This window comes from Peromyscus californicus, unplaced genomic scaffold, assembly GCF_007827085.1.
Source record: "Peromyscus californicus insignis strain IS unplaced genomic scaffold, ASM782708v3 Scaffold_7__1_contigs__length_154581171, whole genome shotgun sequence".
In the NCBI taxonomy this organism is placed as follows: Eukaryota; Metazoa; Chordata; class Mammalia; order Rodentia; family Cricetidae; genus Peromyscus; species Peromyscus californicus.
Genome location: NW_026294595.1, coordinates 19,423,595 through 19,451,507, shown reverse-complemented (window position 1 = coordinate 19,451,507; position 27,913 = coordinate 19,423,595). Strand labels below are relative to the sequence as shown.

Here is a 27,913-nt window from a genome sequence, read left to right as displayed (position 1 = left end):
TTCTTTTAAGAATATTGAAATATACTGACTTGGCTTAGCTTATTCTTGATAGTAGTAATTTATACTAGGTGCAGTTCCACGAAGGTTTAAAATAATGCCTTTTGTGTAGCCTAAAACAAACTTTTTGGTGTAAACAATGTAGTTCCTAGCTCTCTTTTTTGTATTACTTGTTTTGAGAATTGTACATAGTTGAAATTCAGGCGAGTGTTAGAAATCTGTGGCAGACTGAAATGCAAATCCTCTGTGAAGAAGGCAGAGCAGAGGATGGAGGAGGTTCAGCTGCAGTTTGTCAGAGGCCGCCCAGAAGGTGCAGGACTGAGAGCTATGATGAGAAATCAGTTCTTTACACTGTAATGTGGGAATCATAGGTTACACCAAAATATTAATGTATATGCTTGTTTCAGTATTGGAGACTTTGCCTTAGCCAGACCCCTACTGAAATATTAAAGTAAAAACTCCACAAAAAAAGCTTGCATGTTATAAAGGACATTTATCTGGAAGGAGGGATGAGGAAGGGTGAGAGAAAAAGGGCAAGTGGGGGAGTTGAACAAGGGAGGGTGACTGAGAGGGTGATTCGAGGAGAGGGAGAGTTTCTATTTGCACTTTGCATTGGCTTCATGTGATGCTGTGCACTGAATGTTACTTTCACTGTGGTGACAAATGCTGGATACCTGCTCCCTTTCAGTTGTTTTTGTCGCCAACAATTGCTTTAAAATAAGAATTCAAAACAACACTTTTGTAAAATGTTAAGCTGTTGTACTCCTCTGCCTGAGCTTTTCTCTAGCTGTCTACCATGAGAAACATGTACACTTGCTCTGGGATATTAAATCATTGCTTTTCTTAGTATAAAACTGTGAAATAGCGTAATTTTCTAACAAAACAATATAAATAAATACATGTAGTCAGTTAATTGCTAAAATCAATGAGATGCGAATCAAACCTGGTAAAAACCTTCTTAGTATACAATTCTGGATGATAAGCCTGGATGTGTTATTCACCCTGTAGAATGTCACCTCCTACAAATGTGACCAAAATAACCCTGCTTTTTAAAGCATCTGAGTTTTGTTTTGTTTTGCTTTTTAGTGTCATAGAAAATACAATTTATCTTAGTGATAGTAATGCATTAGAGGAGAGAAGGAAAGGTCAAAATGATAACTAAACTTTAGAGAACTAGTTACTGCAGGTCCTTAAGATAGTCAGTTGGCTATGATGTTGACCATTAATATCATTTCTGCTCAGTGAATACTGCAAGATTTTAGGAAAGGTGTTTTGCAATCATTTGATGCTTTCTAGTGAAGAGTTTTTGTATCTTTCAGGAGGCTTCTCAGGTGAGCAATATTATTGAAACAAATTTTTTAAAAGGCTCTGAAATGCTTTTATATTAGTTTTATAGTTCTAGTAATTAAATCCTGAGACTCACACAGGCTAGGCAAAAGGTCTACTACTTAGCTAGACCAGCCTGCATCTAACATCTTTTTCTTCTCACATAAAGTTTTCTGGAAGTGGTGCTGTTACAGTATCAAAGACTTACAATAAAGCCACATGTATATAGACAATAAGATATGGTTTCACCTTGGGTTGTCATTTACAAAACTAAGTTGCTCCTTTTTAGCTCCTTTTGTGTTCAACTTATTTTAAAATGTATTAAAATAACCTTGACAAATAAATTTGTACATCACTATGTTATTTTTCCACCTATTTCTAAATGCTGGATCTACAGTTTTCAGAGTTTTAGCAGAGTAATAGTGCTAATATTTTTTTCTTTGTGCATGTGGGCTTTATTGTGTGCCTGAACATGTGTGTGGTGGGGAGGAACAGACAGACAGACAGACAGACAAAGGCAAAGACAGAGACTCTTTGATTGATTGATTAATTGATTGATTGATTGATTGATTGCCAGGATTTTTCATGGTATCTGATTGAAAAGAAGGAACTGCTAGCATTCTTTAGTGGGCTGTGAGGAAGAACAGTATAGACATGTTCATGGAGAGATGGAAGTGGAGGTCAGGGACAAATATCTTCCTACAGACTCTACAATTATACTCAAAGTAGTCTTTCAGATCATCCTAAGTTTTGAGAATTTTCTTTTCTTTTCTTTTAAGGCTGGTTGATTAAAGATAGTAATCCTAACTACAAAATTTATTCCCAGCAACTCCCAGGTTCATATTTAATATACTTGCAAGTTCTAAAAACAAACTATATCTTATCTATTCATACACTTGTCCTTACACCCATACATATATTTGCATACTTGTGTTTTTGCACATGTAGCCACTGATGTATGGTAATCTGAACACTGATTTCCATAAGGTTTTACACAGTTTATGTAGAAGAAATATTAACCAGCTCTGGTAGGTGGACAGTAATGCATTTAGTAGCCATGACTTCTGAATAGAAGGTGATAAATTATTTTATTATATTGAGTTTACCATACAGTAACATAATGCTGAATGTTATGTAAAGGATCAAAATATGTTCTTTTTTGCTAAAGAAAAGAAAATGAAACAGTTTGAAAGAGTACTTGTAACTAACAGTCACAGAAATATGTAGGTATTGAAATTGAGAAAATGAAAGAAAAAGATGGAGAAAGAAGGAAGGAAGGAAGGAAGGAAGGAAGGAAGGAAGGAAGGAAGGAAGGAAGGCTAACAGCTTCACTTCAGCTCACACTTCTTCAGTATGCATTTTTATATACAAAGTAGCTTCTGTTCAGTAAGTACCATGGATGGCACAAAGAAGATTTCACAGCCTTTACTTGTAATATTTGTATCTTAATGAAAAAAAGAATGAGGAGATAGGAGGAATCCACATCTTGTGTATGCCTATGTGGAGGAATTTATAGAAAAAAGAAGACAAATTTTAACTCCCACAGTGTCGCAGTTATTAGGTGACAAACAAGATAGGTCACAGCAATTTCCTCGTAGTTTGTAACCTACAACTAAAATCACTGGGACCAACGTGGAGCCCCTTCTTTGCTTCTCCTTGTCAGTCAGGTGCAGAACCCTAGGCTGCCTTTTTATGGATTTCCTTCATCCTCTTCCATTGTTTTGTCTTCTACTAAAACAACTGTTACTCTTTCACAAGGCTCCTTGGAATTTTCGGACTGGGCTGAAACCTCTTCAAATAGACTCTGTTAGCGCAATTCATTTTACCTTTTGACTCTTGTCCCCTGGCCACTGGAGAGGATGTTTGGGAACAGTGTGTTTGATTTGTCATCGTGGCATGAGCTCAGCTCAATGGTTGGCACAGGTCTTCAGTAATTATGTGTTCACTTGACTCCTGAGCAGGAAACAAGGAAGGCTAGTAGATTTGTACCATGCAGCCATTTTCCTAAAGAGTAGTGTGAAAAATTATAAACAACAAATGCATGATTAAATTGGAAGGCAAAAGTGGAAAGACTTGGCTTCTAAACGTTCTGTAGGCATTTGTTTTGCTTGCTCATTCCTCTCCCTCCATTGTTACACTCTTAACCATTTGGCTTTGATTAAAACCTCAACCAGAGATATCTCACACAATAAACAATAGGCTGAGACTGCGTTAATTGTTATCCTCTTATTGATAAAGCCTCATAGCACAGGAAACAAAGAAAAAAAGATTTATTACAATAATCCCTCACTTATGCCAATCCTATTAGTTGTAATATTTTTATCTTTTTCAACAGTTTTCATAGTGTCTAAAATAAATTCAAAGCATAGTGCTTATTATCTGATTTTCTTTTGTCATAATGTTTTAACTACTATTTCTTAAACCATTTCTTAGAATCTGTTCAATAATTTACATCAATTGAGACAAAATAATAAAGAATTTCATAATGCAATCTTTTTATTTTTAAAAATCATCAGTATAACTGCTTTTTCTTATATTTATGAAATATTAAATTTATGAGACAAGTAACTTGATAAAATAGTTTTGTACTTTTACATACAAACTTCTTTTTAACGTAAAGTCAAGGTTAAGCTGTATGAGGAAATACTTCTCTAAGAATCCATGCTGCGGTATTTCACTTGGAAAGTGCTTTCAGAACTAGTCCCCTGAGACACTTTCTAAATTGGAATTCTATGGTCTTGTGAATGCATGTATTAATGTGTGAAAAAATAAATACAACCATTTTTTGCTGATGCGCATGACAGTTATACCGTGAAGTACAACATAAGGACATTTATTATTGCATTATTTACTGATAGCTTTACTTACTCGTTGTAAGTAATTAGAACTATTATTTAATGATGAGCCTTTCTGAGTAAATTCTGGCTTCTCTGCCTTCCTGCTACTTTCCTCAGACAATAGTCATGAAGAGAACAAGGTGACTAGGAGATGAAAGCCTCTGTTTGGTGATTTTTATCTCCTGGATATTGCTGGCATGCTTTATTTAATATTGCAGAATATGAAGTGCAGATCCCATATCTGTACAGAAGCATTGGCTTCTGACAAATGTTGCTGCACTTCCTTCCAACCACAAAGATATGCTTTTGTATCACTGCAGTCTGGGACCTCTGCTACACTTTGCAATTAAAAATATCCACAGTGACTTCTATCTATGCACTGAGAATTCTAAAGCAACTTGCAGATTTTTTTATGTTAATTACACACAGCAGCCAGTCTCTAGAGGGTCATTCAGGTATCTCATTCATTCACAAACTATGGCTCCTTGAAAGAAGTTAGTGTTTGAAACAAAAGTTTAAGTTAGGAATCAAAACAAAATGTTTCTAAAGTCATATTCATCCTTCATCGAGAGCTTGATTTCATTGAGAAGCATTCTACCAAGTTTCATTCATCCTACTTCAAGCGAAGAGCAGGAAAAAAATATCACAGAATCCCTTGAAGCGTGGGCAGGAAGAAATTTCCAGACCTTGCTACCCACGAGAAATAGAAGCCAATTAGGGCACAGCAGAGGGCTTTTGGAGCAAGCAAGACTATGCAAAAATCCTCTCGCCTCTACATACTATGATTCACAGTTCATTATTTCTGAATCTTTAAATTCTAGTATTTAATTGTAGGAAATTGACACTCTGGACTATCCAGAATGTAGACTTGTGTTGTTATTGTAATTTACTGATTCTTTGCTTGATTGCTGCTCCATTTATATGTGTGACATAATTCACATAAAAATTCATACTCATATCAAAATATCCAGCTCACATTTTATTCACATGTGCTATTGGAGATGGAGTGATTGCAGCCTACAACAGTTTGAGCTGAATACTTTATTTCTTTTAAATACAAACCAATATTCCAATTATCTGTTGATGAATTAAAAATTAAATATTGAATGAAGGTTTTTTAATAGAATTATTACTCAGTCTTGAATGAATTAAGTACTTAGTGCAGTTTATATGACAGAAAATTTTAGTTTGGCATATAAAGTAGTTTCTGTTCTTAAAATGTGCTCAGATTATAAATTTTATCCTGTAATCCTGAAAGAAAGCAACTTGCCTTGTCAGTCAGCATCACTTTTCATGTATTATTCTTAAGAATCTAGAATACTATATACTTTAGCTCCTTGGTAATCTCTTTTGTTTTTAATATAATCACAATCGTAGGCCATTATTTACATAAACTTCTAATATACCTTCTTGAACTCTGCCAACCACTTTCTATTATTTAATCATTGCAATCCATGTCTTGTGTTAATAAATTTTATAATATATACGTGGGTAAGGTTTCCAAGAACATTTTATGACATAAAATGAATTAAAGGGCCATCATTTTTAAAGCAAGATATTAAAAACAAAACTACTGTTTTCTACTCAATGTAATGATCTGTTGTATCTGAAATTTCACTTCTCAGCAAGTCACTTTTATGTATAAAATGTAGTTAATATATAAAGCTAAATATACCAAAAATATTAAAAATAGGAACACTGGCCAGATAACTTGACAATGTTATTATAATTATTAATATATACAGACAAATAATTTGCACTTATTGTACACTAATATTATTATTCACTTACTAATTGTTCAATTGTTACATACAATAAAATCTTACTTAAAAAATGTCATGTGGTACATTCTAGATTCCAGATACTGAAATCAAGCAGTCATACCTATCCTCAGGAAAGTAATTTTTCAATTAAGGAAAAAGTAACGGATAATTACAAATAACATCCTTTCAGCCAAAACCCATTAAAATAATCCATTAGTGTTATGTGCTGGACAGTATAAAGATGTAAAAACAAAATAATGTATTCCCAGTATCTACTGGGAAACCTGAAGTAGTAAAAACAAAGAAAGAAGCTATAGCCAAATTAATAATGTTTAGAAATTTCAGCAAAACCTTAATCATAAAACTATGCTTTTGTTAAAAAAAAATAGGCTATGATGTCATCATTTAAAACTAGTCATAATTAGTCAGTAATTAGCAGGTTAAATAAAAAGAAGGGCGCCCTCTTTCTGCTATATTAGCTTTGTAAACTACAGTTGTAAAAAACAAAACAAAACAAACAAACAAACAAAAAAACCAGGAACTTGGGGCTGGATATATGGCTCAGTGGTTAAGAGCATTGGCTGCTCTTGCAGAAAACCTCAGTTTGATTCCCAGTACCCATATAGCCATTCACAATAGTCTGCCATTCCAGTCCCAGGAGATCTGGTGCTCTCTTCTGGCACCAGGCACACATATGGTGCACAGACATACATACATGTAAGCAAAACAATCATACTCAGAAGTAATGTAAAATCATAATAATAAAGAATAACAAGATTTGAGACTTAAAAAGAAGTAACAGAAGAGGGGGAGGGTCTTGTTCTTTGAGGGAGGGAGAACCCAAAGTAAGATTTGAATGAGCATGGGATGTATACAAACTGAATCTGCTACATGAGCATCCAGAACGGGGGGGGAAAGAAATGACTGAGGAGAATGCTCAACATTAGATTGCCAGGAACTACAATTAAAAATCAATAGAATGATATAACAGTGTTTTACAATTTTTACTTTTGAATTTCTTAAGCTACAAAATTATAACGTTGACAAATGCAAAACAATGGCTATAAAAACTGTTAAAATACTTTTAAATTAAACCAGTTCTCATAAACAAAATGCAAAATCTTATCATTGATTCTGGTTTTCCATTTTTCGTTTATTATTTCCACAAGGCTCATAATGTTTATCAATCACCTAGACATAAACAACAAATATCCCTGATATAAACAATAAACTGTGCAAAGTAAAATATTTTATATGAGGGTGATGGAAGTGATCTGAATCTTAGCCTGAGAAGATATGCAACAAAAATTAGTCCATCGACTCCTCCCAGATATTCCACACAGTATTGTTTAGTACTTAACACAGGGCACATCACAGGGCAAGGGGAAAATGGTTTAGTCCAGGAAAAGTTAGATTGATGAATTCTATTCAGTTGATGGTGCGCCTTTCAAAAAACGGAAAACTTTATGAGATACTTTCATATTCAAGTGCATTTATAAAAATCATTGCATAGAAATGGCTTTCATAAAAAATGAAAACATTTGCCATCTATAAAATATTGTAAATGCAGACATAAAATGTAAGTAAATAATACTAGTACCTGAAAAAAATGATGCAGAAAAATAATCTTTTGAGTTTTTAGTCAGGGTTGTCTATGAAACACCTCAAACATCATAGGTTATTGTTACCGCCCTTGGTTGTCCCCACCTACTACCCCGCCCAGAGGTGGAAAGTAAGTCCCAGTTGCTGAAGACACCACACACTTTGAATACAGAACGTAGCTTGAGCTTTGTCTAACCTGAAAGCCTCCTATCTTGAGGACTAGCTTTCATGGTACAAGAAGGTAGCATGAAGGCTGCTAAACAAGGGAAGCAATAAATCATAGCTAGAGTTTTCCTGCCTGACCCACAGTCAGGACAAATCTCCCTCACCCGCCAGTCCCACAGCTGCTCAGACCCAACCAAGTAAACACAGATACTTATATTGCTTACAAACTGTATGGCCATAGCAGGCTTCTTGCTAACTGTTCTTATATCTTAAATTAATCCATTTCTACAAATCTATACATTGCCATGTGGTTCATGGCTTACCGGCATCTTCACATGCGGCTTGTCATGGCGGCTGGCAGTGTCTCTCTGACTCAGCCTTCCACTTCCCAGAATTCTTCTCCTCCTTGTCCCGCCTATACTTCCTCCTGCCTGACTACTGGCCAATCAGTGTTTTATTTACTAACCAATCAGAGCAAAACATTTGCCATACAGAACATCCCACAGCAATAAATAGTCTACCTGGATATGATGCCTGTGAACCACAATGACCAGCATGGCACTATAAGGTTACAGTGGCAGCACACATACCTTGGTGGTAGCCAACAGCTTTCTAATTGGACCAAGGCTTACTCAACAATACGGAACATGACTGGTACTGGAAACCTGGCTACCTGGAGCTAGTGAGGTGATGGGTCCTGGAGGAGAATCTAAAACTGCCTCTTTACTAAACCAACATATTTCCTAACTACATTATAAATATTTATCTTATGCCCATGGATAAGTGTAGCTCACACCCCTCATCAATGCAACTTCTCTTTATAATCAAGAGAGGCTATTACAGAATAATAGCCAATCAAAATGCAGAGTTGGAGATCCCAGCTACAGTGGAAATATGCACATTAGAACTCCTGAACCTACGGCTCAGGAAACATTGCTGAAAAGGGCAGGAAGATTTTAGGAGCCATAGGAACAGGAAATTTTCTGTGAGATTGTGTTTCCTAGGAATGTCAAAGAAGTTACACTCTTGAAGTTTGAACAATATGATTGCCTAAACATAACCTGAACAAGGACTATGGTATGACTGTACACACGATAAAACAGAAAGGAAAAGGCCAGAAGTCTTCAACCCTAGATAAAGAACTAGAGGCAATTAAGAAATGCTGAGAGCAGAGGAAAATAGTTTTCTTTAAGGCAGAGCATATCAACTCATAATACAATACCAAATAGTGATCCCTGAAAACCATATACACACATGTAACATTGCACAGACGGAACAGGTAGTATTTTTGTATTTAGTAATTCATATGTATATTTTAAATATTCATATATATATATATATAATACAAATTAATCAAAAAGAGGTCATGAACTTGAAAGAGAACAAGAGGAGAAAACATGGGAAAGTTGCTGGGAGTAAAGTGAATGGGAAAATTATGTAAATGTAGTCTTAGAAATATTTAAAAATTAATGCAGACAGCTCTCCTGTAAACTTTATGCAATGCTCTCCAGCTGGAAAATTACACAGAACCAACAATGCAATGTCACAACCAAGACAGCGACTGCAGTGCAGTTTTCCCACCTTACTCAGATTTCTCAGTTCTGTTTGTCTCGCTTTGTGTTTGTTTATTCAGGTCTATAGAATGTGATGCTGTGTGTACATGGCTGTATCTACCAGCACAACAGCTCTTCACCTTATCCCTTTGTAACTCCCTCCGCTTCCCTCTTGACATCGAACCTCTGCTTCCCCACGTAGAAATGAAGCTTCATAGTGTGGTCATGCAATCTTCTGAGACTGGATTTTCATTGCAGATTTCTTTCTGTAGAATCCCTGGCCTTGTTTCATTTGTAATAACAATTTGCTCTTTGTTTTGTCTGTGTAGCATTCCATAACCCTAGGGAAACTTCAGTGGTTACAGTTCTGCGATTTATAATTCAGTTACTCTAAACATTCAAGCACAAATTTTTGTTTGTAAAGTTTTTGTTATATTTTCTGGCATAAATCTCCAGATATGCAATTATTGAGTCCTTAGGTGATAATATTCTTAAGTTTTATGCATTTGTTGCTTCTTATGTATGTACATGTGTATTCATGTTTTCATTTGTGTGAGCACAGTTGTGCCTATAGGTGCAAGTGAGTGAATGTGTGCATGCATGTGGAGGCCTGAAGTTGACACTGGCTGTCTTCTTCAATCGCTCTTCACGTTATTAACTGAGACAAGGTCTCTTCTTGGTAGTGCTGGAACTACAGGTGCCAGTCATTTCTGCCTGGCTTTACCTGCCTGAGATCTGGGGGTTGTAAGTCCTGTTCTCATGCCTGTGGGGCCAGAGATTTTGCCACCGAGCCATTGGCTCAAGCCTATACTTGACTTTTAAAGCTACTCCTGTTGGTTTTCCACAGTGGCTCTACCATTTCACATTCCCAGCTGTAGCATGTCAGTGATTAGCACTTAGCTTCCCCAATAACTTTTAGTTCAGCCATTCTGATAGACGCATAATAGTACTCATTACAATCTGAATTTGAATTTCTTATGACATTGAACATCTTTTCATGGGCCCATTTGCCGTCTGTGTATTGTCTTCTGTTTGAGTTTTAGCATGTTTTCTTGGCATTTCTTAGACTGTTGAATCTGATACTTCTGTTATTCATACTTGCCTGTTGTTGGTTATGTGGGTTACAAATGCTTTCTCCAGATGCAAGTATGGCTTTTACCACCTTTCACAGAAAAGGTTGTCAAATGTTTGCTTTATAATCAAAATTATGTAGAGGACCCTCTGTTTTGTTTTTGTTGTGTTTGAGACATGGGTCCAGGCTGGCATTGAACACAATCCTGAATCATACTTCTGAGAACTGGGATTACATTCATTTTCTAGCATGCCTGATAATGACAATCTATTTATAATAATCAAATCATCTGCAATTATCAGTTGTTGTGATTACCAGAGAGATGGGTACAAGTTTTCAACATGATTTAGCTTTAAACATATGTAATGAAACTTACTTATAGTGAATACTGTTTTTTTATTGAGTGCCATAATGTATTCTCTCTCTCTCTCTCTCTCTCTCTCTCTCTCTCTCTCTCTCTCTCTCTCTCTCTCTCTCTCTCTCTCTCTCTCTCTCTGTGTGTGTGTGTGTGTGTGTGTATGTGTGTGTTTTATTGTGCATGTACATGTGAGTGAATGTGGAGGGTATTATACCTGGATATTGTTCCTCGGGAACTGGTCCCCTTGTTTTTTGGGATATCGTCTCTCACTTGAACATGCAGTTCATGGATCACACTTGGCTGGCTGGCAAGAGAGTCCCAATCCCCAGCAATCAGCCTGTCTTCACTTTCCTAGCCTTGAGATTACATGTATGCTCCACAATGCCTGGCTTTTTAAATGGGTGTTGAGGGTAGCCTGGGTCCTTCTTCTCATGTGATTAGTACTTTACCCATCAAGCAATATCCCCTGTCCAGTGCATCATCTTATTACTAACTGACCATGGGGAAGTAAGTCCATCTAGAACACCACTGCAGAATTGTCCCTTATATTGTCATCACTTAAAAGAGAACAGAGTCTTGCAACATGAAGAATACTTGGATTTCACCAGAACAGTCATTAAGGTTAACATTAGAGTGTTCCCAGGAAGTACAGAGTGGTCCATGAAGGTGCAGTGGGTGAGCAATAAGCCTGGCACTGCTCCAGTATCACCATCCCAGATGTCAGAGGAACAGGGCTAATCATTAGGCATCTCAATTTGAACTTTTTGTGTCAGATCTGGGTTTTAGTGTTTTTAATAGTGTTATAGGTGGTGATAACTCAGAAACAGGGAGGAGAACTTTCAGGCAGTGGGACCGGGTCCTGTGCTCAGTGCATAAGTTGACTGTTTGAAACCTGGGGCTTATACAGGGACACTTGGCTCAACCTGAGAAGAGGGCACTGGACCTGCCCGGACTGAATCTACCAGGTTGAACTCAATCCTCAGGGGAGTCTTTGCCCTGGAGGAGATGGGAATGGGGAGTAGGCTGGGGGGAAGGGGGCCGGGAGGGAGGAGAACAAGGGAATCCATGGCTGATATGTAGAATTAAATTATAAAATAAATTTAAAAAAAGATAAAAAAAATTAATTTGGTATATAATGGAAAATATTGTGTAATTTCCGTCTTTCCAAAGTCTTAGTATTAAAAATACCTTTTTACACACTTACATTTTCATTATGATCCCTTATATACTGATTTAATTTTTATGTCTTTAAAAAAGAAAATACATAAAATGAACTATGCAGTTATAATTGCTACAATACTTAAAACACATTATTAATAATAAAAGAAATATGAATTTAAGTGTTGTTTAAAAGTATTGTGGCATTTTCTCTACCAAAGTGTGTATTATACCTGTAATGTGAACAATTACATCAGTTTGGTAAATTATATTCTTTCAGAAAATTAATATGGTCTTCCTAAATGAAAAATGTTTAAGTAAAATAATATATGAAGGGAGTTTATTTGGAATATATTAAGGGATGTGAGAATCCAAGCATAGATATCAATTCAGCTTTTATATTACTAGGAGAGTTAGGGAAAGGTAAACATTTTACTTTTTATAATGTTTTTCAATTTAAGTGATGACTTTTTCTTCTTTTTCTTATTGTGTCACTTAATCTATCACTTTTACTGATAACCAGACCCTCATGATCTTAATATTTTATAGGAGACTATAATGATATTAATACTTTTAAAGAGTCTCTTAATATTTTGCTTATTTCATTGTAATAAAATCATAAATAAAAACATCACACTTCACCAGGTAAGCAAATAATTGTTTGAGTGGCTACCTTAATCTAGCAGTATGATGCATTTATCTGTAAAGTTGTAGCATAATTATATTCCTCTATATACATTCCAGGAAAGCTTTGCAAACATTCTCACATTGGACCTATTTTCTCACAGCAATTGATTTCACATTCGAGCACCATTGACTACTTTTGGTCACATTAAATGGCTATTACTTCACTGTTTAATGATTTATTGTCTGAAGTATTAGCACAAAATGATATGACTCAGAAACTGTTTAGTAAGTCCACATGTCAATGTAGTTTTCAGTGATGCTAGGACTTCAGTATATATTGTTGACAAATAAAAAAACTCATGATGTAAAAGCACGCATATTAATAAATCACAAATATTTCTGAACATTCTTGTTTCAGTATATTAAAACAGACTTTGCTAATTTCTTTTACAATGAATTAATTATTGTTTATGCATGTATGATATATGTGCAAGGTTGTGCAGACCATGGCTCCAGTGTGGAAATCAGAAGGCAACTTTATAGAGCCAATCTCTCCTACCTTTTGTGGGTGATCAAACCCAGATCTGCAGTCACAGGAGAAAAATGCCTTTACCAGCTGAACTGTCTCTTTGGCCTCTTTCCCAACATCCTAAATTTATAACAGAACTTGTAGAGGATTTCACTTCTATGTTTTAAACAAGGACATGATCAGGCAGTGGTGGCACTCAGGAGGCAGAGGCAGGAGGATCTCTGTGAGGTCAAGGCCAGTCTGGTCTACAGAGCAAGTTTCAGGACATCAAAGGTAACCAGAGAAACCCTGTCTTGCAAAAAAAAAAAAAAATACAAAAAATTAGAACAAAGAAGTGAACTTGCAGCAATATACACACATTTTACTAGTATACTTAACTACTTAACGAGAGGCAAGATACATGGATCGTCTCAATGGCATTTATCTGATATGTACATAGATCAAGATAGAAACTTTTGTAAATTTTAAAGTCACTCATCTGGAACTGTTTAATTCGCAAGAGATGTGCGAAAGCCTAAGCCATACAAGTAGACATAGAGTATCATTCCCTTTCCTTCTATTTCTCATACTGTTTGGGTATAAGTAATGCATATTTAAAATTCCATTGTACTAGACATTTTGGCCCACATTTTTATTTTCTTATTGTAGGTATGTATGAGCACATATGTATATACACTTTTGTACACATGTCTCAGTCCAGAGGTCCACCTTAGGTATAGACCTCATGTTTATGGGTGTAGGATCTCTCACTTACCTGTAGCTGACATATAAGGTAGACTGGCCATATATTTACCTGTCTCTGTCTTCCCATCACTGGGATTATAAGTACACGTTACCACACCTGGCCATTTTACCTGAGTTCTGATATCACATTGAAATTCTCAAACTTGCTCGACAGACACTTTACTGGCTGAACTATCTTCCTACACCCCCAGCACTCTGGCCTCTGCTTTTAATATCTGTATTTAAAGAGGCCTAGGCAGGAGGTTTCAAGTTTCAGGGCATTCTGACATGTGTAGCAAGACCCTGTCAAAACAGAACTAGTCAGTCAGTTGGTAATGCTAAGGGTGTAGCTCAGGGTAGACCACTTGCCCAAGAGGTATAAATTTATGATTCAGTTTGAAGTACTACAAAAATAGATACATATGTAATTAGTAGTAAATTGTTCATTTGTGAGTATGCCTTAACTTCAAGAAAAACTCCTTTTAGACATCTTATAGTTTTTATAATATATTTAATTAAATAATCCATTTTCTGCTAACAGATTATCTTTTGCGGGTACCAAACAATCGGCTGATTGTGACAGAGTCTCTTTCCTGTGTGCACATACTCCCCACAAGCAGAGACTGGATAATAGACTCTGGAATTCAGTGGCCCATCTTTCACTTCATTTTCTGCTGAATTCCACATTATACAACACATACTCGTGAGACTGGAGAGTAGGCAGTGGCTGAGAAGTTCAGTCACTGTGGGTTAATTTGGAGTCACGTGTGTTCAATCTGAAAGCTCACCTTCCTTCCAAAAAGGAGATTAAAGAAAGTTAAACAAATACATTCTGTAAGAAAGGCTAGGCTAGAGTATTGATTTCAATATTCCAGGGGAAAGAAACTAATAGATTAGTCTATCAATGGGAGACTAAAAGTGATAGTGTAGATGCAATTCTTTTACGACTACTGGAGATGGCTCACAAATCTGACTCCGTGGTTTTTTTTCCAGCCAAAGCCAAGACAGAAATATGATCAGTTAAAATTTTATATTTCCCATATATAGCTTTTTCTGGCACATGGCCCTGAAAGAAATGTGTCCCTTGGGTCCATAGATAAAGAGGTCACAATATGATGTATTGCCTTCAGACACTACATCTTAGGAAGTCTAACAGAGGCCTTTCTGTGTGTGCTTGTAACAGTTCTTGCCTTCAAACCAAGGGCAAAATGCCAACACTCAGTTCAGCTGGGAACCTCGAGGACAGAAGCAGCCATGTAAAAATGCAGCTCCCTGGGGCCTTGGCTTGACTGTCAGATGCAATTTAGAATCCTCGTTGGCACAGACAAACTGCACATTTTAGAAAAGATTCTCTATAACAGTCTATGTTTATTTAATTCTTTGTATTACCTTAACATCATCAGACAGATGCTTAAGCAGAAGCCAGTTCTGAAAATATGGTCCTATTATCTGATTTCTACAGACATGGCATGCCCAGGTGGCACATAGTCTGTAAAGGGCCATGTTGACATTCTTAAACAAATTGTATGGGGAAGACTTTTATCCTGAAATATCATACCTGATATTTTATTATTATTATTATTATTATTATTATTATTATTATTATTAGTTGTTGTTATTTTAACTAATTTTCTTAGTGGTTAAAATTAATCACCTGATTGTGGTCTTCAGAAAAAAATGTCTAAAAACTCTATCTCCATAATGCCTGACTTTTTGCATTGTGGTTCTATGGGTGAATGTTTCCAGCTTCTCCCAGAAACTGAGACAGTCCACATGCAAAACCTCATGCAGGTGAGCTGGGTGGTTCCTGGTGTGGAATGGTGCTGACACCTTAGTCCACTCTAATCTGTGACTCACTGGAGTCGAAGACTGCCCGGTGACATCTCACCATCTTAATGCACTTGAACTCCTGGCAATCTCTCCCACTTTCTCCTGTGTGTTTGTGTGTTTCCTCGTGGTCATGTTTCTGTTCTTTGTTTGCTTTAGAAGTACTGTATGTGGCTTGTTCATACCTGGAGCTGATCTCAGGAAAAGTTTGCTGCCACATCTGAACATCTGTCCACCAGCTGCATCATGATAGGCTCAATGGCCAACACGGATGTACAGAGACATTGTTTCAGTGTGAACTGTGACTGTGGGGAACATGCCAGTAATTGCAGATGTCTGTGCTGAGAACACAGGTTTCTTAGCTTCCTGGGTATTAGTTTTCTTATCTGTAAAATGGAGGTGACATTCCTTTCAACGTCATGATTATTTTCATTGGTAGCTACCAGGAAGTTGCCTGTGAAACTCTAATACCCCTCAGTTAGTGAAGACACCATATATCTAGCTTCCTATTAGCCAGGTCTTATTTTCCAAGATCAAAATGTGAACTTTCAACCTACTTTCCCCTACAATCAGGAGATGGTAAGTGAATATTGCAATTTGACTGACTGTTATTATGTTTAAGTTGTTTAATTTAATTACAGGTCTATCGATAGACTATGTGGAGAATAAGCTTTATTGGATCAGTTCCGGAAATAGAACCATAAACCGATGCAACCTGGATGGTGGTAATTTAGAAGTAATAGAGTCAATGAAAGAAGAATTAAAAAAAGCTACAGCCTTAACCATCATGGGTAAGTGCAGTGATTCTGTGGTGAGGCTGAATCTTATTGATTAGGAGTTGATTAATTATGACCTATTAAAAGCCTAGCAAAGTTACCGTTTCATTAGCAACAAAGACACATTCAAGCTGAACATCTCTGTGGGTTTTTTTTTCTCATTTTTTAACTTTAGAAAACACACTTTTACAATTATCCAGATTAGACACTCAGTGCTGGTATTAAAATTAACTTCACTTAGTTATCAATCCTCAGTGTTGTGTGGATTATACTACTGTATGATTCTTTCCTGGGCTCTGTTGCAGCATTAAGGTAAAAAAGGCTTGCGTGTTTCCCTGTGCAGTTGAATTTAGCTCATCTGTTTTTGTAGCCTGGACATGGAAACCACATCAAGGTCATCTGACCAATGATTGAAATCACTCTCTCTACCCTGAAGTGTTGCATCTTATAGGCAGATTCTAATGACCAAGTCTCATTTCCATCCCTTTTGTTCAGTATTATGGAGGATTTAGAAAGTTAGGGGAATGTATGTTTTCTACAAACAATAGTCAACTCTGCTGTATTGCTGTTATAAACTATGTGTTGAGAGCTAAGTTTTCCTTTTAAAGAGAGTTTCATGTAAATTGTAAGCTGTAAGAGGTGTTCCCCATACAGAAATGTTGTTTGCCAAGGGGTTTTTGTTTTGTGGATGTTTTGTTTTGTTTTGTTTTTGTTTTGACCCATGTGGTCAACCTGCAAGACCGAATGCCCCATGTAGCTTATCAATCGCTGTATTATGTTACAAGAAATGAGAAACAAGATCCTTGTTTATAGTTCCAAACATCAGGATATGTAAAAGAACATAAGAAAACCTTATACCATTTAAAGAAATTCAACCTGAATATGTTTTTTAAGGTTTGTATAATTAGCAAATGGGGCCTTGAAACTATAGAATTTCTACTTCCCATAGTATTTCAGCCCTTTCATTTGTTCATAAATCTAATGTAATGGTGTTTTGTTGTTGTTTTGCTTTGTTTATGAGCACATGAACAAATGATTATATACTATTTAATGATGGGTAAATACTTTAAAATTTATTTTCTAGGCAACCACTTTGTCTTATTACCTGTATTTCCAATCATGAAAACTGCATGAATAAAAGCCAGATATGATAGCACATGTTTATCCCTCAACACATAGAAGGCTAAGGAAGGCTGACTTCCAGGCTAGCCTGGGCTATACAGTAAGTTTGAGACTAGCATGTGCTACCTACCTAGTAAGTGTGAGACTAGGTTGTGCTATAATGAGAATTTCTCTCAAACGAAAAATGAAATGAATGAAAATGATGAAGTTTTACATTTAGAAATTATTTAAGACAGAGCAGTGTCTCACTTTCTTGTGAAGAGGGCTAAAAGGAGATGGTTTTCACCTGTCATTGAATACTGTAGCGCATGTATATATATATATATATATATATATATATATATATATATATATATATATATATATATATATATTTGCACACATTACCAAAACTATGGGAAATGTAAGCGAATGTCCATTTTATAGTGCTGATTTCTACATAAATGTCAAATTAAGATCTCAGCATACTCTAGTTTTATATGCTGGGATTTTGAGGGGGACTCTACTGATATCCAGGAAGGGAAATGAATTCTTGAAGAGATGAGAATGAAACCCCAGTTCAGATTTACTCCATTAACCTGGATCAGACTTCGGGGAACCTAATGCCAGGCAGTTCATTGTCAGCATCTTTAAAACACAGTACAATTTGAGAAAAGGTTTCCAGGCAGCAATCAGTCCAATTCCAGGTGCACAATAAAGCTTAAGGTGTGACTACATAGAAAGTCCTTTAAAAAATACATGTGACCATGAGTGTGGGTTCTATAGCGAAAAGGCCTAGAATTTAGTTGTCTCCAACCAAGTTAGCAGAGAGCCAGCAGACTACAAAGCACAAATGACATCTCCCATAAAGACGGGTAAAGATCTAGAGAAGAAAAAGTCTGGGACAGTCATTCTAGAGAATTTGGGTGAGATTTGCCTTTGTAACAAAGTGGGCTGCGTCTGTGTCCACAGATAGCACAAAGGTTATGAGATCCTTAATAAAATCCATTCCTAGCCTTCTGGGCATGAAAACAGGTATTTTTATCTCCTCCATTGAGAAGAGGCCCCGTGTGCTTAACATTGGTAGTTTCTTTAGTTATTTGTGGGTATAAGGACCTCTGTGCCCCCAACGAGCTTTGCCAGCTGCCAATGCAATATGACCCACCAGGTTTCAGTGGCTGTCTTCTGGTGTAGTTTCTGTTCTTTATCTTACTTTTTTTGGCAGGTTTTTTTCCCTCAGTTATTTCTTGAAATTGAGATTTTCAAAGATAGATTTTTCTCCAGGTAAGACATTTATACTTATAAGTAAAGAATCTCCTTTTGAAAAATGACTGATTTTTTTTTTTTTATTTCCTGGCATTTGGGGATTTCCTGTACCGTTTATATGTGCTATTAGTCACGTTTAATGTTCTCTTGACAGGATGACTAATAAAAACAACTTAAAATACTAAGGCTTTATTTTTTACTTCAATGATTCACTTTATTGGGGCTAGCTACATTGATTCTGGAATTGGGCTGAGGTTAATTACCTGATGGCACAGAGGAGCAGCAACAGTCCGGCAGCAGGGTAACACACAGCTGCTGAGGACTGGCCCCTGGGATCAGACTGCTTGAACTAGGAGGATAGTTAACTATCTCTGGCTAATCTATTCAGATTGTGGTTTTTATCAGTGAATTTATCTGTTCATTATGTAAGAGTCCTCAAGTTCTAATCCTCTCTGGAAACGCCAGGACAGAATTGCCCAGGACCTGTGATGGATTAACCTACGAATTTCTTAACTCATCCAGGTTGTTAAGAACACTATGTCACATAGCCCAGTGTTGGCACTGTTCTCATTGTCTACACGGCGATACACAGACATGTAATAAACATATGCGTATACACAGACATACACACAGATGTACTCAACCCACATATATACATACGCAAACATATATGAATGACATCCAGGTTGTTAAGATAAATACATCATACATTTCAGGATTAATGTTGTTCTGTGTTCACACACACACACACACACACACACACACACACACACACACACACACACAAACTGTATCCAATGGCTTATTTTAAGATTGAAACTTACATTTGTTCTTTAGGATGTTTTTTGTTTGATTGCTTGATTTTGTGAGACAAAATGTGAGTGTTCAGCTAAGATTGGCCTCCAACTCACTATATTATTGAAGATGACTTTGGGTCCTAGATCCTCCTATGTATGTGCTCCACATGCTAACACAGCAGGTTGTGACACCCACCTGGCTTCTACAGGATGGATCTGTGAGATTTCTTATATGACTCAGCATTGTCAAACAACAGTAGCATATTCTTTATATGACTTTTATATATGTTAAACCTCAAGTAAAAGCAAATATGAAAATCTGAAAGTATCAGAATAATCAATCCTTCACATTGTGCTCAAAACTTAATGCTTGCATACTTTAAAAAAAATCAAGCCAAATTATCAAACAATATTTAGGAAACTAATAAATGAGAAGGACTTAAAAAATGTCATGGCACTTTAACGAAATTGACTTTTTACACCTTCACTATGTGTCTTCATACTATATACTTCATATGATAACATGTATTATAGTATTAAAAACCACGACCGAATAGATGAATTAAATATTTGAGAAGCTTCCACTTCCCCTGCTAACACTACTGATCCTGTTTGGAATGGAATGAAAACCAATGCTAAACTTACAGAACTTGAAATTGTGGATGCAGTCTCAAAAAAATGCAGTACGTCCTCTCTTTTGACGAAAAGGGTGTTGAGTACGGTGTTAGTGAACAAAAGTTCATTGACAGCATGAGGAAAAGGTTTGGAAGATCAAGAGTCTCAACTGCAGCGGCATTGCAGAACCACTTTGAACAGGAGTTGGCGAATCTTTTAACAAGTGAACGGCTGTGTAATCTGCTCCTCTGCGACACTGTAGCTTGATTAAAATCAGTTGACCAACACACATTAAATCTCTAAAAGCAGCACACTAACTTCTTACAGCAGCCCACGTATCAAAATACAAAGAACATAATTATACAGAAGTGGGTGGGAATTTCCCAGCAAGCTCTGGTCTCACCTTCTGGGCAGGCTTCCTCAGAGTTTGCACTCTTTCATTTTGAGGAAGAAAGAACAATGGCATGGACTGCTGCCTGCGGAGGACGATGCTGTAGCCATAAGAAAGAAAACAAACAACTGAAAGAGTGTCCTCAGTGTGGTCCAGGGGATTATATTCCTCAGAATGTTTAAACAGAAATTTCCTCACAGTGGCACTGAAATTGCACATCCTGAGAACAAAGAAATTGTCTTGATGCCAAGCAACACTTATATACAAACTCACACTAGCTCCCTAGACTGACTATATGGAAGTTTGCATTTAACTGAAATGTAAGAGTGATTTGCCTCAAACAGAGACAAAAAATGTCTTCTCACAGTTTTCACCATTTTTTTTTTAATTTTCAAAGCTTGTAAACTGTAACCAGTGGGTATCTCACTTTTTGCTTTAGAGTAAGGTACACAAATAAAATGGAGGCAGATTGGAAATGTTGACTATCTGGTACTGTCCAGATGAGAACAGGGCCAGTATCTGATGGGTCTGCAAACCAATGTGACAAATATCAACATTGACAAAAAGCTAGAGGTTAGAACTTGGAGGAAACCTCCATTGCTCAAGTGCTTGTCTTGTAAGAATGAGGACCAAATAACAGTCCTCAACATTCAAGTAACACCTGGGCACAGTGCCATATGTTTAGAATCCCAGTGCTAGGGATGGGGAGCCAAATGAATGTCTAGCATGGGAGTCCAGCCAACCTAGTCTGTTTGGTAGGTCCCAGGTGAGCAAGAGACCCTGTTTCAAAACATGTGGTGAACAGCTCCGGAGGAATGTACTTGAGATTGACATCTGGCCTCCATATGCACACACACAAGCAAGCACACATGCATGCACATGCACGCACACGTGCACACACACACACACACACACACACACACACACACACACACACAATGAATATGGATTAATTTCTCTCTCTTTGAGTGTGGACTGGACTTTAATGACTCCTTTTTAATAAACAGAATGGGACGAAGTGCTGATTTATGACTCTGAGACTAGGATAAACTGTCTGAGGCTTCCTGCTTGCTCTCTCTCTTGGATCAGTAACTTCGGCAAAGTCAGACCACCTTTATGAGAATAACCAACCAACACTGTGGAGAAGAGCACACAGATGGAAACAGATGTTCACCCACAGCCATATCTGTGGTCCATTTTGAAAGAAGGAGCTCTAGACTGGTTAGAAACTCTGTAGACTACCCTACAACCCAACAACCTTAAAGCAGCCTCAACAAGAATCGGCAAAGCAGAACTATCCACGCAGTTGTTCCCATATCCCTGCCTTAAGAAATCATAAGAGATAAGAAGCACTTATTGTGTTAAGTTGTAGATCTTTGGGGAAATTTGATACACAGAAATTGATTAACTAATTTGTGTGTTACTCTGTCCAGAGCATTTATTTCTTTATGAACAGATTACAATGCCTAATAAAATCTATCAGAGTGTCAGTCAGAATAAAAAAGCCAAATATTCCCTCAATTATAGTAAACCAGAACTGAGCCTAAGCTCTAATATCTGTGCTTGCTTGGAAGAGAACAAGTATCCCCTATAAGATAGCACACTTCTCTGCTCTAAGTATTTTTATCATAAGAAATATTAACCCTTTGTGTCAGACATTTCAATTCTCAAGATGAATACTACAGACATTTATTTAAGATCTCACAAATTAAAAATATTTTCAGAGATCATTCATCTTTAGGAAATACCTTTCAGATATTTATGTTGTGAGAGTTAACAGTCAAATGACATAAAATACCCAACATGGGTTGTTAGTTGAACCTAGACTAGATGTTATAGTTTTCCTGAGGTATATGCTGACATAGACTTCTTCGGTCTGTTTTTGAGATAAACTCTTACAGGAGAATATAAGTGATATATTCAGAGCTCCTGCCTCTATCAGCCATGGTCATTGAGAGCCATTCAGTGTTTCTTTCACTCATACAACAGCTCTGTATTATTGCTGACTCTATATACCAGTCACTGATGTATGTGGAGAGAACACTGGCTTCATAAAGCTTGGCCAATAATGTAGGAGGTAGATAATAAGGAAGATAAACAACTAGTAAATGATGTGATTGTTAAGAGTTGGCAGGGGTGGAGGGTGGAGAACAGAGCAAGGAGATGAAGAGTTCATGGCAGAGATAATAATTGCAGTGAGTACTGCAGAGGGCTTCCTGAAGATGGTGTCATCTGAGGAAAACATGAAGAGACACTACAGGAAGGATAACAAGTGCCATTTGAACTGACCAGAACTGCTTAAATCATTTTACAGCTTCATGCTTCAAAGACTTGCTGCAACTTTAAAATAACTCTTTCCAGATGGTTGCGAAAGCTTTAGATATATTTTCCCTATCCTACTACTGAGATACAGGCTGGTCTGTGCTTCCTCTGTTCTCCAGTGACTGGGGAGTTCACCTGCTCAGATGTGATATACATTTTGTCTACTGTGACTGTTTGAAGAAATTGTTAACCCCTTTGAAGTTCTGTCTAGCTAATGATTGAACTTCAAATTCTCACCAATTTCTAAAGGCAATGTTGCCAACATTCTGTTTTTAATCACCAGAAATGGCAAACACAAAGCCTTAAAGCGTAAGAGCAGAAGCTGTAAATAATATTGGTCACCATTATTCTTATTTTTTAATTGCCAGTTTTAGATGCAATTTTCTATTATATGAACGCTTGAGGTTGATAAAATAGTGGTATGCTAAATGTCTTCGTACACGATTTTCTGATAGTTTGTGCTTAGAAAGAATATATAGCCAGCAATCGGTATCAACTTACTGGTTACCAGCTTTTGCAGTTGTGAGGCCCTCCTGCTTGTTTGATTTTGCCTTTGGACACATCTGACATGGTGCTTTCTAATGATGGCTGAAGAATACAGTGACCTAAACTCCTTAAACAGTTGATACTCAATGTTAAGTCCATTTGTGAGGAGGAGTACTAGTTTCAAAGTTTGACTGTTACCAGGGTTTGTGGGTTGCTTAATGATTTTATTTAACTTACTATTTCTTTCTCCTATTCATGTAAGCAGTTTGAGAGTAAAATACCTATATTGTATTCATGCCAAACAAAAAGCAAAAAAAAAATCAATTTGTGAAATTAAGAAAAAAAATGTATCAGTGAAATAAACATATTGGCAGAAATAGGCTTATTGATATTTGCAGAAAATTAAGATATAAATCATAAAATGGCATCATGAGAGCTACTGTGCATTTTACACTGTTTGGGTTGAACAGGGAAGAGCAACTGTAGAGGGATCAGGGACATCAGACAGAACTCTAGATACTACACAGATCCAAAGAAGACCATAAGTTTATATAGGAAGTCACTGGCATATGGATTTAAGGATCAGCAAACTATTTCATCACTAGGGATCCCGATTTAGTCCATTATAAAGTGTCAGGTAATAATTTGTCAAGTTTTGCTAGATTAAAGGTTTTTAGTCTATATAATAATAGGTTGGGTATGAACTTGAATTTGACCTGTGTGCCCTACTACCATAGCTTTTGAGCTAAATATGCATTTTATCTAATATTCTGTTGTAAATAGAGTGAATCCCCTGGAAATGCTTTCTCTCGCACACACATACACACAGAAACAGACCTAAACCTCCAGGGTTCTTCTACACTCAGTCAAGTTGGCAAGGACAATAACAGTACATATATGTGTGTGTGTGTGTGTGTGTGTGTGTGTGTGTGTGTGTGTGTATACACATATATATGTGTATATATATCCCCACTATATACATATATAATGCAGTGACAGTAATATTTGTGCATTATATATATTATATATATATGGGGAGAATCACAGACTAGAAGAATTTTGAGAAGAATTTTCTTCCCCTCATATTTCTGAAGGGTAGAAATCTAAAATCTGTGTGCAGGATGACCAAATTCTAGGAAAGGCCTTCTTTCTTGCTACTGATGACTTCTTTCTAAAATGTTATTACTCCTGTGTCTGCGAGCTGGGGAGCATGTTGCTAGGGGCTGAATGTGGTGGTCAGAGAACAGCCTATGGAATGGGATTTCTCCTCACACCCCCCACATGTGTTCTGGGAATCAAACTCAGGTTGTCAGGCATGTAGGGCAAGGGCTTTACCACTAATTCATCTTGCTTCTCTGATCCATACCTATCTCTTTCTAAATATAAATGGCAAAGGATCAATCAGTTACATTTATTATGTGGTAAAATCACAGAGATAGGATTAAATAAAAAGGTCTGGACAGACGGACCAGCTGTTGAGAATCCACTACCAGATGATCTAGATTGGATTCCCAACACCCACTTGGGGGCTTATAACCATCTGTAACTCCAGTTCCAGGGCATCTTATGCCCTCTTGTGTCCTTCACAGACACCAGGCACACGCATGGTGCATATTCATATTTTTGGGCAAAACAGTCATACACATACAATTCAAATAAGTAAATCATTAAGAAACTCATATAGATACATATATTCAAATTCTTGTGATAAGTTTTTATACTTTTATTTTCTGACAGTAATCTGAGCCCTTCACATTCCAAAATACCCATTGTTCTATAGAACCTTGGGGATTTGGTAGTGCTTAGAAAACTACAGCCGTTTTTCTTGGTGACTTTGTTCTGAGAAATGGAGCTGAAATTACCTTTCCTGTTACGTTTGATTTTTAAAATTTCATCTGTTAAAACTTGGGAAAGCGGCCGGGCGGTGGTGGCGCACGCCTTTAATCCCAGCACTTGGGAGGCAGAGGCAGGCGGATCTCTGTGAGTTCGAGGCCAGCCTGGTCTCCAAAGCGAGTTCCAGGAAAGGCGCAAAACTACACAAAGAAACCCTGTCTTGAAAAAAAAACTTGGGAAAGCACTACTTTGTCTTGGGAAATAGTGAGAGGGTCAATGATGACTACTTAGCTAGGGATAAGTATTTTGAGCACAAGGAGAGATCACTGTCTTAAAAATGCAGCTGGGATAGGAGGCACTGGTAAGACAAGAATGAAGTATGCAGATCACTGTGCAAAAGTGCAGGTGAAGGTTTGGGGTTGTTTAGTTTCGTTTGTGTTGCTGTGATAAAATACTCTGAAAAAGGCAATATAGAGAAGGGATTACTGCAGATCAGAATTCCAGATTGCAGTCTAGCATTGTGGAGAAATCAAGGCAGTAACTTCAAATAGCTAGTTTGCTGGCTGGTTTTATGTCCACTTGACTCAAGGTGACATCGTATAAGAGAAGGGAACCTCAATTAAGAAAATGTCTCTATAAGATCAGTCTGGAGACAAGCCTGTGGGACAAGGAAGAGGGAAGGGCATGTGAAAATATTGTTCAGAATATATTGTAGGAATTTTTTAATCTAACACAAAATAAGCAATCCAACTTGGAAAACAAAAAGAAGAAAAGGAGGAAGAGGATGAGGAGGAGGAGAAGGAGGAGGACAGGAAGAGGAAGAGAAGAGGAAGAAGAGGAGGAGGAGGAGGAGGAGGAGGAGGAGGAGGAGGAGGAGGAGGAGGAAGAAGAAGAAGAAGAAGAAGAAAAAGAAGAAGAAGAAGAAGATGAAGAAGAAGAAGAAGAAGAAGATGAAGGGAAATTCCACCTTTGAGGACTCTTCAAAATAAGTTTGAATTTACAAGGTGGACTATGGTCAATAATCTTCTTTATTAAAAAGTGGCCTATAGAATGTGATACCCTAGTTGCAATATAATGAAAAATAGGAAGAAAATGAGTTCAGATAAAAATTAATGTATAATTGCTTTGGGCACAAGTAGATTTAGAGAAATAGTTGCATGCTTTTATTCTATAAAGAACTGGTAGGCCAGAAGTTAAAGCTAAGTAATAAGCACTTGCTATCCTGTGTTCACTTTCTAAAATTTAAAAAGAAAAACACCCTTACAAAGAAATAATGAAATATCTGAAAATACAGACCTGTGGGTTTGAAATGGTGAATGATTTTTGTTAATGTTAAGATGAATATAAGAAAATACAAATTCATTCCTGAAAGTTTAATGTTTGTTTTAGAAATATCGTATGCTTGCTGTCTTAATTACATAGCTATTTTCATACTAAGATACCATAACAAAGACAATATATAGAAGACAGTGTTTATTGGAGGCTCATAGTTTCCAAGGGTAAGAATCCTTGAACATCACGGGAGGGAGTATGACAACAGGCAGGAGGGCATGGTGGTGGTGAAGGAGCTGAGAGTTCACATCTAATCTACAACACCAGATGGAGAAGGAGAGACAGTGTGAATGGCATAGGCTCTTGGAACCCCAAAACCCACCCCTAGTGACACACCTCCTCCCACAAGGCCACACCTCCTCCCACGGGGCCACACTTCCTAACATTTCACAAATAGTCCACCAACTGTGGACCAAACATTAAAATCTATGAACCTCATGGGGGCACTCTCATTCAAATCACCACACATATGAATATAACAGATTTGTATTGAGGGTTATTCATTATTATAAATATCTCCTGACATAACAAATGATCGTATAGGAAATAAAACTATTTTTATTTTCAATTCATTGTCTTCTTGCCCAATAAATGTCAATATTCTTTGTTAATATTGGTCATCAATATGAATCTACATGTGATGATGTTGTGTTCCCCAAAATATTGTGTACCCTAATAAACTTATCTGGGGTCAGAGAACAGAACAGCAACTATATAGAGAGGCCAGAAAATGGTGGCACTCACACCTTTAATCCTAGCATTCAGGAGGCAGAGATCCATCTGGATCTCTGTGAGTTTAAAGCCACACTGGAAACAGCCAGGCATGGTGACTCACGCCTTTAATCCCAGGAAGTGAGCCTTTAATCCCAGGAAGTGAGGGCAAAGCCGAAAGGTATATAATGCGTGAAAACCGGGAACTAAAAGCTGGTTAAGCTTTTAGGCTTTTGAGCAGCACAGTTGAGCTGAGAGGCATCCAGTCTGAGGAAAAACTGGCTAGGTGAGGAAACTGTGGCTTGTTCTGCTTCTCTAATCTTCCAGCATTCACCCCAATTCCTAGCTCCAGGTTTGTTTTTATTAATAAGACCTGTTAAGATTAGTGCTACACCTACAAATCCCTTTCTTCACAATAAGTCTGCACTTGCTCCAGACCCTCCACTTTCAACCAGAGGAAACAAGAGTTTTTCCTCTGATCAAGTATCCTTTGACTTTGAAAATTTAAGTTATATGACTAGCAACAACCTTTTGTTTGTTCTGTTCTTTTGTTTACCAATGAGGATGCAAAACAGATCTCACCTCAAATGTTATGAGAGAACATTTTTTGTTCTTTAATTTTGTTCTTTAATTACATTTATTTAACTGCCTAAGAGCTCATATGGAAGACAGGGGTCAACCAAGTGGACCCTGGTCTCTCCTACTTTCACCCGGTTTATGAGGACTGAATTCAGGTCATTAGGCTT

General features: G+C 37.0%; 1 protein-coding gene across 5 annotated transcripts in view; it reads left to right on the top strand.

Moving 5' to 3' along the window:
- Positions 1-27,913, top strand: part of Lrp1b (LDL receptor related protein 1B) — a 1,950,932-nt gene that overhangs the window by 1,315,098 nt on the left and 607,921 nt on the right. For all 5 annotated transcript variants that reach the window (XM_052726598.1, XM_052726596.1, XM_052726595.1 and 2 more), the window contains one exon: positions 16,179-16,328. In XM_052726598.1, coding sequence (XP_052582558.1) covers positions 16,179-16,328 — 150 coding nt within the window. The remainder of the gene's footprint in view (positions 1-16,178; positions 16,329-27,913) is intronic.